Below are 12,812 nucleotides of genomic sequence, written 5' to 3'. Positions count from 1 at the left end.
GTACCCCTGACAATGCAGTTATATCCACTTTGCAGCTCATGTTTTTTATACCTGTGCTGCAGCATAGGGAAACTTTTTAACAACTGTATTTACAACCTTGCCGGAGGACAAACTAGTACTACTACTCTTTTAGGGATGACAATGGCACAGAGGAGGTGAAGCCCCTCTTCATGGTCAAGCTGCTCCTGCTGGTCATGATGAGGGTGAGGCCTTCCATTCACACAACACGGACCATCTCAGCCATATAGCCATGGATGTCCAACCTGACTCTAGTTTTACCCTGAATCAGTAGCCAAATAGTGTCCACAATATATTCCCTGGTAGTTTGACCTCTTCCCTGGTAATCTGACCTCATCCCTAGTAGTGTGATCTTATCCCTAGTAATCTGACCTCATCCCTGGTAGCTTGACCCCATTCTTGGTAATCTGACATCCCTGGTAATCTGACCTCATCCCTGGTAGTTTGACCTCATTCCTGGTAATCTGACATCCCTGGTAGTCTGAACCTATCCCTGGTAGTGTGACCTCACCCCTGGTAGCTTGACCTCATCTCTGGTAGTTTGACCTCATCCCTGGTAATCTGACCTCATCCCTGCTAGTTTAACCTCATCCCTGGTAGTTTAACATCATTTCTGGTAATCTGACATCCCTGTTAGCTTGATCCCATCCCTAGTAGTTTGACCTCATCCCTGGTAGTTTGACATTGTCCATGGTAGTCTGACCTCATCCCAAGGTAGTGTGACCTTATCCCTGGTAGCTGCAAACGGGGGATGACAGCCCTGCTTTCATAAGCCATTAATTGATCTGTTACTTTTATAACACTGCAAACCATTAGTTGCAACATTTTATTGAAGTCTTCATTATTTGTTAATCAAATTAAAAATGGTGGTGTAAGTATTTAAAGATGTGAAATAAAATACATTATTTGAATTTGAATAAGTGTGTCAGCCTCTCCACTAATCAAAATCAAATAAAAATGGCAAAGGTCCATAAAGATGGACAACTTTAGATAGATAGTTTGCATAGATAGTCTAGATGTGTCAAATTTTTTAAAAACGCTTTCAAGGGGACCTTGACTCCAGTTCCATACAAGACATTAATGTTTCTCACATGAAAACAGCTGTTAACATGACAAACAATACATACAGATGTAGGATCTTAATTTGACCAGAATTGTCAAAACCAAATAATCCAGAAGCAACAGGATTTGAAGGTTTAGTCAATGTTGTGTCATCGTGGTTAGGGCTATTAACTGGCCAAATCCACAAATAATCACATTTTATTAAAGAACGCCATTTTCATGGAATGTGCACTAAGTTACCAGTGGCGGACAGTGCCATTTAGGATGAGGGAGGACAATTTTTTTTCATGAGCATGGCCTTATTTCTATTACAGCATATTGGATGACTCTCATTCATATTCCATTCACCCAGTTCAATGTAACAGCGATAGGTTTAGGCTACTACATGATACTCACATTTTCCAGATACCCATCATGAGGTTGCTACAACCTAAACAATGAATGAAAGTTTACAATGTACTGTAGGTGCCCAGACAAATTTGAGGTGGCAGACAGTGACACATGGACAGACAGTGACATTCAATACCGCCTTGCACACTCTTGCCTCTAGCTGTTGCATCTAGCTGATATAGGGTGTAATCATTAGTCCAACAATTGGAAACAAGAGTTTCTATTGGACAAATTCAGGTATGTTAATCTGGTGCGTGATCTCTAATGTTAAGGAAGTCTCAAGTTTTTGGTCACCTAAGTTAGAATACCTCATGATAAACTGCAGACCATACTATTTACCAAGAGAGTTTTAATCTACATTTTTCATAGCTGTGTATTTACCATCACAAACTGATGCTGGCACTAAGACCGCACTCAACGGGATGTATAGGGCCATAAGCAAACAAGAAAATGCACATTCAGAGGCAGCGTTTCTTGTCGACAATGATTTTAATGCAGGAAAACTGAAATCCGTTATACCTTATTTTTACCAACATGTCAACTGTGCAACTAGAGTTGACAAAACACTAGAGAACCTTTACTCCACACAGAAACGCATACAAGGCCCTCCCTCACCCTCCCTTTGGCAAATCAGGACCACAACCCTATCCTCCTGATTCCAAGCAAGAACTCAAACAGTAAGTACCAGTACCGCTTCATCGGACCACAACCCTATCCTCCTGATTCCAAGCAAGAACTCAAACAGTAAGTACCAGTACCGCTTCATCGGACCACAACCCTATCCTCCTGATTCCAAGCAAGAACTCAAACAGTAAGTACCAGTACCGCTTCATCGGACCACAACCCTATCCTCCTGATTCCAAGCAAGAACTCAAACAGTAAGTACCAGTACAGCTTCATCGGACCACAACCCTATCCTCCTGATTCCAAGCAAGAACTCAAACAGTAAGTACCAGTACAGCTTCATCGGACCACAATACAGAAGTGGTCAGACGCAGCGGATGCTAAACTACAGGACTGTTTCGCTAGCACTGTTCTGGGATTCATCCAATAACATTGGGCTTACCACATCAGTCACTGGCTTCATTAGTAAGTGTATCGACGATGTCGTACCCTCAGTGACCGTACGCACATAGCCCAACCAGAAGCCATGGATTACAGGCAACATCTGAACTGAGCTGAAGGCTTTGATGCCACACATACACCCACATGCTGATGCCACATATACACCCACACACACATTCACCACATATGCTGCTGCTACTATCTATTATATATTCCGTTGCCTAGTCACTTTACCCCTACCTACAGTGCCTTGCGAAAGTATTCGGCCCCCTTGAACTTTGCGACCTTTTGCCACATTTCAGGCTTCAAACATAAAGATATAAAACTGTATTTTTTTGTGAAGAATCAACAACAAGTGGGACACAATCATGAAGTGGAACGACATTTATTGGATATTTCAAACTTTTTTAACAAATCAAAAACTGAAAAATTGGGCGTGCAAAATTATTCAGCCCCCTTAAGTTAATACTTTGCGTGCGTGAGCTCTGTCATAATAATTTGTGTTGAAATATTTATACGTTTATGATTAAAATGATGTCCCTTCTCTTTACCGATTCATGTCCAAGTCAGTCCCACAGAGCACCAGGTACTCCAGTCAAGCCCGCTCAGCCTCAAACTCCAGACTGTTGCTCAGTAGACACTCCTCTGGTCCCGAACGGATAAAAGATGAATCTCCACTCTATATGTGGCAAACACACACACACGTCACATTTTCCCCCCATCCACATGAGTGTAATGTAAGATTATGAATGATACTGCAACACTCAAAATGTGTCATGACTGGTTTTGTTCAGGTTTTATGAATGTCTTATGTATACCCCCTTCAAGTAAAGTTGAGTGTTTTTACAGCAACCAAAACCATTCTGTGATTTTATTGAACCAGGTACTTCAACAGTGTAAACACCACACTGTGGATTTGATTGAATCCTAACAAAGATCTAGATAACTCAAATTCCATTTCATGCCATGACATCGATCTATGATTTACACAAAAGCCTAAGTCACAAGCACAGATCTCAAGTTAGGATTTTATTCGGCCCTCAGTGTTGACATTCACACAGGCTTCCAGCACTCACCACCATAGCAGAGATGAAGACTTACCGCCCATTCCAAAGGCCAGTGGGGCGCTGGGCACTGCAGTGCTTGGTTGCATTCCCCATGAGGATGTCAAACACTCGAATCTCATGGCCGTTATACAACAGCTCCTCCTATAGGGACCAAGCAATCATTACATGATCAGAACCCCTTTCAAAATTGCAGGAGGTCATCTTTATAAACTAACATCAGAAAGTAGCCAAATACAGTTCATTCGGAAAGTATTCAGAACACCTGAGTTTTTCCACATTTTGTTAAGTTACAAACTTATTCTAAAATTGATTAAATTGTGTTTTCTTTCTCATCAATCTATACACAGTACCCTATAATGACAAAGGAAAAATGTGTTTTAGAAATTTTTACAAATCTATTCAAATAAAAAAACTGACATATCACACTTACATAAGTATTCAGACCCTTTACTCAGTACTTCATAGAGTAAAGGGTCTGAATACATTGCACCAATATTTTCAGCTCTCTCCAGAGATGTTCGATCGGGTCCAAGTCTCCCGAGTGGCTCAGCGGTCTAAGGCACTGCTTCGCAGTGCTAGAGGCATCACTACAGACACTGGTTTGATCCTGGGCTGTATCACAACCGGCCGTGATCGGGAGTCCCATAGGGTGGCGCACAATTGGCCCAACATCGCCCTGGTTAGGGTTTGGCCGGTGTAGACAGTCATTGTAAATAAGAATTTGTTCTTAACTGACTTGCCTAGTTAAATCAAGGCCACTCAGAGACTTGTCCCGAAGCTACTCCTCCATTGTCTCAGCTGTGTGCTTAGGGACGTTGTCCTGTTTGGAAGGTGAACCTTCTCCCCAGTCTGAGGTCCTGAGCGCTCTGGAGCAGGTTTTCATCGGGGATCTCTCTGTACTTTGCTTCGTTAATCTTTTCCTCGATCCTGACTAGTCTCCCAGTCCCTGCAGCTGAAAAACATCCCCACAGCATGATGCTGCCACCACCATGCTAAAATGTAGGGACGGTGCCAGGTTTCCTCCAGACGTGACACTTGGCTTTCAGGTCAAAGAGTTCAATCTTGGTTTCATCAGACCAGAGAATCTTGTTTCTCATGGTCTGAGAATCCTTCAGATGATCTGGTCTCCACAATCACCTGACTTCAACCAAATTGAGATAGTTTGGGATGAGTTGGACCGCAGAGTGAAGGAAATGCAGCCAACAAGTGCTTAGCATATATGGGAACTCCTTCAAGACTGTTGGAAAAGCATTCCAGGTGAAGCTGGTTCAGAGAATGCCAAGAGTGTGCAAAGCTGTCACCAAGGCAAAGGGTGGCTACTTTTTATCTCAAATCCAAAATGCTGGAGTAGACGAATTAAAGTAACGAGTAAAGTGTCGAGTGAAAATCTTACTTTGTAAAAGTCATATTGATGATGTCATCCTCGTGAGGAGGATAAGGTGGCCGATCAGCGGTATACCCATGTTAATATCTTTAATGACCGCTATATGCCCACACCATTCTGTTGTTGGGGTATGCCCACATCATTCCAACACAGAACGGCTGCTTTTTAAACATACTTATTTACCTTTTTTTTTTAAAGGAAAACTATTTCACTTATTGTAATTAATTGGTCATATTTCATAGAAATCTGGAAACACTGGACAGTTACTTTAAAACATTTTAGCTTCACTGTCCAAATAAATACTTACGGGAGTGCAATTTGTTTCCCTTTTACTGATAATATATAGTGACGGTCACATGATCATAGAAAAAAACACTAGTAGTATGCTAAAGGTATAAACAGGGATACATATGGATACGTTTCAGCAACAAAAACACAACGACCGTCAATCATCCCAGAGAAATCTTTGACTGTGTCTATAAATTGCAAAAACCAGATAACTATAGATTAGGATCTTTCCTCTAGAAACAACTGCATACAATAAACTACAGTAGATCAACTGATAATGTAGGCATCATGTCTGCTTTGACCACGTCAAAAATATGGTCTTTGATATGACGTCGTCTTCAGAATGGTGTCTCGTCTGCAACAATAAAAAAAAAACACTTTCCCATCGCGGAACTTTGATTGAATAAAAGTCCCTCACATAATAGTAGAAGTGTCAACAACCTGTATTTATGATATGAAAGAAAACGTATCTAAACATTAACAATGCTTGACATTTGTTCATATTTAAGACATTTGCATGATTTGACCTTGAAACATGTTTTAAATGTAAAGAATAATATTTCTGTATACAGCACATAGGCCACTAGCACTGTACACGAAAAACAGTTGTGACTCCATAAAACCCTTGTCCAGTCTACTCAGTAGTCCCTAGAATACAAAACAGGTACATTTGAACAAAGCAAGTGTTACTGGACATTTACTGTGGTCAACGAGCTTAAAGTGGGGTGCCCGGACACTATAGGGTACAAATATAGCACTGTACAGGAAAAACAATCCATTGTGTGTCCGTCCATAAAAACATGGTCCAGTCTACTCAGTAGTCCCTAGAATACAAAACAGGTACATTTGAACAAAGCAAGTGTTACTGGACTTTTACTGTGGTCAACGAGCTTAAAGTGGGGTGCCCGGACACTATTGGGTACAAATATAGCACTGTACAGGAAAAACAATCCATTGTGTGTCCATAAAAACATGGTCCAGTCTACTCAGTAGTCCCTAGAATACAAAACAGATTAGTTTGAACAAAAAGCTAGGTCATAGGAAGCTTTATGTCAACCTTTGAACAGTGAGACACATCCCAGCAAACATGCCCACATTGGCATGATAGAAAGGTCTGGAACCCTGCGTTGGGGTTGGTGTGGGCTTGCCTGTGCCCACATGTGGCCAATGGGATATCAGCACCATGGACAGCTACCGTTTCAGAATGTAATGTTGTAAGCCTATCTTCGATTATGTGGCCCAAAAACACATTGTGATTTCATATTTTAGTCTATTAAATGAAGACAGTCTCTCAGGGACTGCCAGGGAATGATATACTGCACAAATGCTTCAGTTGCAGATACAGGTGTTGCTCATTATGTCCCAATTTATACCGGTAAGCCAAGGAGTCTCGTTTGGAACTGCATGAGAGGAGTTTCAAGTTTCAATGTCACATGCACAAGTGAAACACATTCCTTGCGAGAGGAAGTGAAGGGGGGGCTCGGTTGGGGAAGAGAGAGAAACTGCATGGGAGTAGAAGCAGATACTGTAAGTATTGGGAGTTGCTAAGTAGAAGTAAGGCCTTGCGATGTTCTGTTCCACAACACAATCAACAAGATCATCACTATGAGGAGTACATGGGGGAATATTCATTCAGAAGTCAGATTATTACCTACAGCAGGTTTTCAAATTCCCTACTACAAATAGATACATGTTAAATTAAAAGACAATGAAGCTCTGCATCCTAACATATTACAGATGTTTCATCAAGTAAGTTAAATGATGATGTCATCTCTATTGCACTCCACACTGCCCTTTCCCACCTGGACAAAAGTAACACCTATGTGAGAATGCTGTTCATTGACTACAGCTCAGCGTTCAACACCATAGTACCCTCAAAGCTCATCGCCAAGCTAAGGATCCTGGGACTAAACACCTCCCTCTGCAACTGGATCCTGGACTTCCTGACAGGCCGCCCCCAGGAGGTGAGGGTAGGTAGCAACACATCTGCCACGCTGATCCTCAACACTGGAGCTCCCCAGGGGTGCGTGCTCAGTCCTCTCCTGTACTCCCTGTTCATCCACGACTGCATGGCCAGGCATGACTCCAACACCATCATTAAGTTTGCTGACAACACAACAGTGGCAGGCCTGATTACCGACAACGATGGTTATCAATGTAACCAAGACTAAGGTGATGATTGTGGACTACAGGAAAAGGAGCACCGAGCACGTCCCCATTCTCATCGACGGGGCTGTAGTGGAGCAGGTTGAGAGCTTCAAATTCCTTGGTGTCCACATCAACAACAAACTAGATTGGTCCAAATACACCAAGACAGTCGTGAAGAGGGCACGACAAAGCCTATTCCCCCTCAGGAAACTAAAAAGATTTGGCATGGGTCCTGAGATCCTCAAAAGGTTCTACAGCTACAACAGAGAGCCGGTTGCATCACTGCCTGGTACGGCAATTGCTCGGCCTCCAACCGCAAGGCACTTCAGAGGGTAGTGCGTACGGCCCAGTACATCACTGGGGAAAAGCTGCCTGCCATCCAGGACCTCTACACCAGACGGTGTCAGAGGAAGGCCCTAAAAATTGTCAAAGACCCCAGCCACCCCAGTCATAGACTGTTCTCTCTACTACCGCATGGCAAGCGATACCGGAGTGCCAAGTCTAGGACAAAAAGGCTTCTCAACAGTTTCTACCCCCAAGCCATAAGACTCCTGAATAGGTAACCAAATGGTTACGCGGACTATTTGCATTGTGTGCCCCCCCCCCCAACCCCTCTTTTGCACAGCTACTACTCTGTTTATCTTATATGCAGAGTCACTTTAACTATACGTCCATGTTCATACTACCTAAATGGCCCGACAAAACCGTGCTCCCGCACATTGGCTAACCTGGCTATCTGCATTGTGTCCCACCACCCGCCAACCCCTCTTTTTACATTTCTGCTACTCTGTTCATCATATATGCGTAGTCACTTTAACGATACCTACATGTACATACTACCTCAATAAGCCTGACTAACAGGTGTCTGTATATAGCCTTGCTACTCTTTTTTCAAATGTCTTTTTACTGTTGTTTTATTTCTTTACTTACCCACACACACCTTTTTTCCCACACCATTGGTTGGAGCCTGTAAGTAAGCATTTCACTGTGGGGTCTACACCTGTTGTATTCGGCGCACGTGACAAAAACGTCGATTTGATTAAACATATTGATCTGAGAATAAAGTTGTCATCAGACAAAAATATAGTACTTTTTTGGGTCCGTCTTACCTAGAACTTCTATAGTAAGGTGACCAATTTTAATGGAAACTACTGCCATCAGCACTGTGTTGTAAATGAAATAGGGGAAATATAAATAATATGGGGACTCTAATGGTTGCACAAGAGCCTCCTCCGCTCCTGACATGCAAAGTTGAAAGACCATAAATAAATATTAATATTCATAAGCATAGGAAGGATATGAAACCTTGGCATACCCAACTCCATATTTGAGCTCTATAGAATGATTAATTACTTTGAGATAATTGTAGAAATATTGATGCAGACCTATGATGATCATACTTGAGTTCTTAAAGAACACAAGGAATACTATTTCCTGAAAAGAAACGCTGTATATTCATGCTGCACTATAGATGAAGAGAAACAGATCACTCTGTGACTAAGTTTAGCATCCATTGTAATTTCATAAGCAGTAAAAATACACACCAACAGAATCTTTGGGATGCTTGTCATATGGTGAGAAAGGCCTCAATGTGATTACGTGAAATACATTAGCGAAGTTAAAACTACATTTATAAAACTACTATCTTTATTTGACTAATATATCAAACAGATTAACAAAGCTTATAAAATCACCACATGGAGGAAATGTCAGTGCGTTTCTACGGCATAGTCACTATTTTCCTTTATCCACCCAAGAAAAGTAGTTACAGCGAGCCTCGGGATTGGATGCATGGCCCTGAGGGCGGTTACACACAAAGAACTGCTTGCCCATGTTTGGACCTGCCTTCTTGACTGTGCGGAGTACACAGGGTTCCCCATGAGCCTTACAGGGGGGCGGTGGGGGTGGCCCACGCAGGACCGTCTTCCAGAACCCGCCCAGTGAAGCCCCCTTCCTGGGACATGGGGGGTCTACAGTAGCCTCAGAAGCCAGGGCTGCATCCTTCTCCTGGTTTTGACTATTGACACTGGCATCCTGTATGTTGCTGCCCGGTACATGGACTTTGTCTCCCATACAGACACCCTGGGGATATTCTGTGCACGGCGTGCCTGGAATTGATGGAACATCTTGTCCTGCAGAATGTCCTCCCTTGAAGGTATGTGGTTGTGATGGGGTCACTTCATTTCTCTCTTCTCCCCTCTCACACTGACTCACAGGGTCTTCCCTGGTTGGGGCCACAGGTACGGATTTGGGCTTGAAAAAGGCTAGGAGGTTGCCCTGGGGCTTTGGGGTAGCAGCCTTCAATGTCATAATCTTTTTGCTCTTTGGGACACCAGATTCCACTGCCAACTTCCGTTTCTTTCCAGTGGAGGTGGTCCCTGCTGATCCCAGTGGATTCAGGTTCTCTCGGGTCTCCCCAGTCTCCTGAGATCCTGGTAGTGGGTCCCTGCAGGCCTCTCTGACAGGTTGTTGTTGGTCCATCTTGATGAGGAAGCGTGAGAGTTTCTGCTGCCTGCCAGCGAACTCTGGTAGGTTGCGGGTACAGAGGGGAGGCAGCTTGGAGCTGGACAGGAGGGGGCAGCACAGTTTCCCCCAGACAGGGCAGTGATCAGACCCCTCCACCTCTGGCATGATGTCTGCTGCCACAAACCCCATTTTAACCAAGGGATGGTCTGCGAAGATGTAGTCGATACGTGTGCCATAGTTGGTCTGCCTGGCTCCAGTCATAGTGTTCCAACAGGTGAAGGCCTTGGAGCGTGTTGGGTGAAAATGGCGGAAGGTGTCCACAAACTTGCCGCTGCGGAGGGGTTTTGATGAGGTATTCTCAGACTCCTCATTGTTTTTTTCATACTCCTTTCCTTCACTGTCATCAACCAGTAAACCATTTAACCATTTCCTCCCGGGGTGATCCTCAAAATCATCCTAATAAAAGTAAACAGATAGGAGTAACATCATCAGCTATTCATAAACAGAAGTCAAAACTCAAAAGTAAATGTGATTATGTCTGAATGAAGACATCAAACCTATCACCTGAAAGAATTCTGATTACTTCACTTACTATGTAATCTGGGTCACAGTGATCTATGGGCCGGTGGGATGTATTCACATCTCCCAAGATGATTACACGGCTGGGTGGACCGGTCAGAGAAAACAAGGAGAAATTAAGACTTCCAATAAAACGCATTGAACAAATCTCATATCAGTTTGTCCCCTATTGTGATACCCACCCAACCCAAGCCCTCCTGCATATAGCCCACTCACCTCCCAGCTTCTAAAATTGCTTCAGCCCGACATTGAAGCAGCTTGTAGAACTGCAGTTTGAAATGTTCACGTTCAGGCTTTTCTGGGTCAGCTCGTGGGCAGTATACATTGATAACCGTAACTGTTTCAGGTGTGTCTTCACACCTGTGAAAAAGCAAGTGGGCACACAAAGAAACACTCAGATCATTGGGGAAACACAATGGCTTTTCAGTGCCAAAACAGGTTAACAATTGATACAATCCATGACAGTATTCCAGAAAACCTAAAGAATAGCATGGGACAAATCATGTGATAAAGGTCTATTTTTTTCCTCCGTACATGACTCTGTGCTGTGTGAGAACAGCCCTTCCCTCGTTGTCCAGGAGCTGCAGCTCCTCACTGGAGAACTCACTCGAGTCACCATAGCATCCAATGGTCCCCTTTGGGTTGGTGGTCAGCAGACCGGTCAAGCCCTCTTCTGCAGCAAATGGGGTGGCACTGTCTTTGCAGTAAGTAGCAACTCCTATTTAATAAACAGATTAGAGAGGTACATACTAATGTAGGAATGTGAAGGCACAATGGGAGAACATAGGACTCAAAACATTCTTTAATACGGAATACTATTTCTGTGGGTCATTCTTTTTTTGGCAGGAATTTGTGATAATGGAAGTAATGGACCAATGCAATCCATGGGAACTAATTGAAAAACAGACCAGGAACACTGTTTCAGGGGACCCAAGGGTCATTGTGTCTTGCTCTCTGATATAAAAGGGATTATGTGGCTATTTTGTTCAGACGAAAATGACTGAATCTGGGCTTGCTTGATCCTCAAGCTCAATACGTTGGAAAATTATGAATGGTCCCAACCTGAGTAGCCACTGCGTCCACGACTAAAGCTGAAATATGAGTTATAACCTTCAACAATAGCAGTCCTCTCATCCAGCAGGTCTCCTGTCACAGACAAACCCAGGGTGACAGAATTAGTAGCTAGCCTAGCTGTAACATTGTCAGAGTTCAAATTGTAGCAGAGAATCTTACATGTATTGTACAATCACATATTTATCACATATCTTCCGTTACATTATCAAGTTAGCCCGAGTGCCAATCTGTTTGCCCTAGCATGCCTGCCAACTCGTCACTCAAAATATACTGTAGACTCTCCCGCGTAAAATTCTTACTTGTTACTTTTGTCTCTTGGACACATACGATGTCAGCATCCAGCGACTCAAGCGCATTTTTAATTCCACCCTTGAAAGTTCTTATGCCATTAATGTTCCAACTGACAATCTTCATGGTTTTACGACACTCGTGACCAACTTTTCACATATTTTTTACAATTTGCTTTACAAAAATTGTACTTGAAACGTGACGACTGGATAACACGGAAGTGACCCGGAAGTACGTCAATCGAATAAGAACATTTTCGACAGAGTTTCTAAACCCAGAGGCACAAAATCGCTACACTTCCGGGAAAGCTTGCAAAAACAAACCAAGCCGACTAGGCCGGGGTTTGAGAAGTCAACGAGAGAAATTTTCGATTTTTAAAAATGTATTTGTAATAATGACAATTATAACAATACTGAATGAACACTTATTTTAACTTAATATAATACATCAATAAAATCAATTTAGCCTCAAATAAAATTAAACATGTTCAATTTGGTAAAATAATGCAAAAACAAATTATTGGAGAAGAAAGTAAAAGAGCAATATGTGCCATGTAAAAAATATAACGTTTAAGTTCCTTGCTCAGAACATGAGAACATATGAAAGCTGGTGGTTCCTTTTAACAGGAGTCTTCAATGTTCCCAGGTAATATATACCTGGGAGCATATACCCTGACTCTGCGTGCAATGAACGCAAGAGAAGTGACACAATTGCACCTGGTAAATATTGCCTGCTAACCTGGATTTCTTTTAGCAAAATATGCAGGTTTAAAAATATATACTTCTGTGTATTGATTTTAAGAAAGGATGTTTATGGTGTTGGGTGGCGGGACACAATGCTGATAGCCCGGTTAGCCAATGTGCGGAGGCACTGGTTGGTCGGGCTAATAATGTTTAAATATCTTGCATTACTCATCTCATATGTATATACTGTATTTTATACCATATTTTGCAGATTGCCTATGCCACTCTGTCATTGCTCAT

General features: G+C 42.7%; 1 protein-coding gene across 1 annotated transcript; it reads right to left on the bottom strand.

The window, feature by feature from the left end:
- Positions 1–8,511: 8,511 nt before the first annotated feature.
- Positions 8,512–12,195, bottom strand: apex2 (APEX nuclease (apurinic/apyrimidinic endonuclease) 2). The gene is made up of 6 exons (XM_021616412.2): positions 11,841–12,195; positions 11,530–11,613; positions 11,002–11,185; positions 10,684–10,827; positions 10,481–10,550; positions 8,512–10,344 (listed from the first exon to the last, which is right to left on the bottom strand). The coding sequence occupies exons 1-6, from the start codon at positions 11,953–11,955 to the stop codon at positions 9,157–9,159; spliced, it is 1,785 nt and encodes a 594-aa protein (XP_021472087.2). The 5' UTR covers positions 11,956–12,195; the 3' UTR covers positions 8,512–9,156.
- Between the last annotated feature and the right edge of the window lie 617 nt (positions 12,196–12,812).

Source organism: Oncorhynchus mykiss, chromosome 9 (assembly GCF_013265735.2).
Source record: "Oncorhynchus mykiss isolate Arlee chromosome 9, USDA_OmykA_1.1, whole genome shotgun sequence".
Classification (NCBI taxonomy): Eukaryota; Metazoa; Chordata; class Actinopteri; order Salmoniformes; family Salmonidae; genus Oncorhynchus; species Oncorhynchus mykiss.
The sequence above is the reverse complement of the archived record's forward strand: the minus strand, read 5'-3'. Positions and strand labels throughout refer to the sequence as shown.

What these genes read in the sequence shown, in the direction of transcription:
- apex2 (XM_021616412.2), bottom strand. Translation starts at nt 11,955, where the DNA reads ATGAAGATTGTCAGTTGGAACATTAATGGCATAAGAACTTTCAAGGGT. An exon ending in CTCACACAGCACAGAGTCAT is followed by an intron (nt 10,828 to 11,001) that starts GTACGGAGGAAA and finishes GCTTTTTCACAG; the next exon opens with GTGTGAAGACACACCTGAAA. An exon ending in ACTGTGACCCAGATTACATA is followed by an intron (nt 10,345 to 10,480) that starts GTAAGTGAAGTA and finishes TACTTTTATTAG; the next exon opens with GATGATTTTGAGGATCACCC.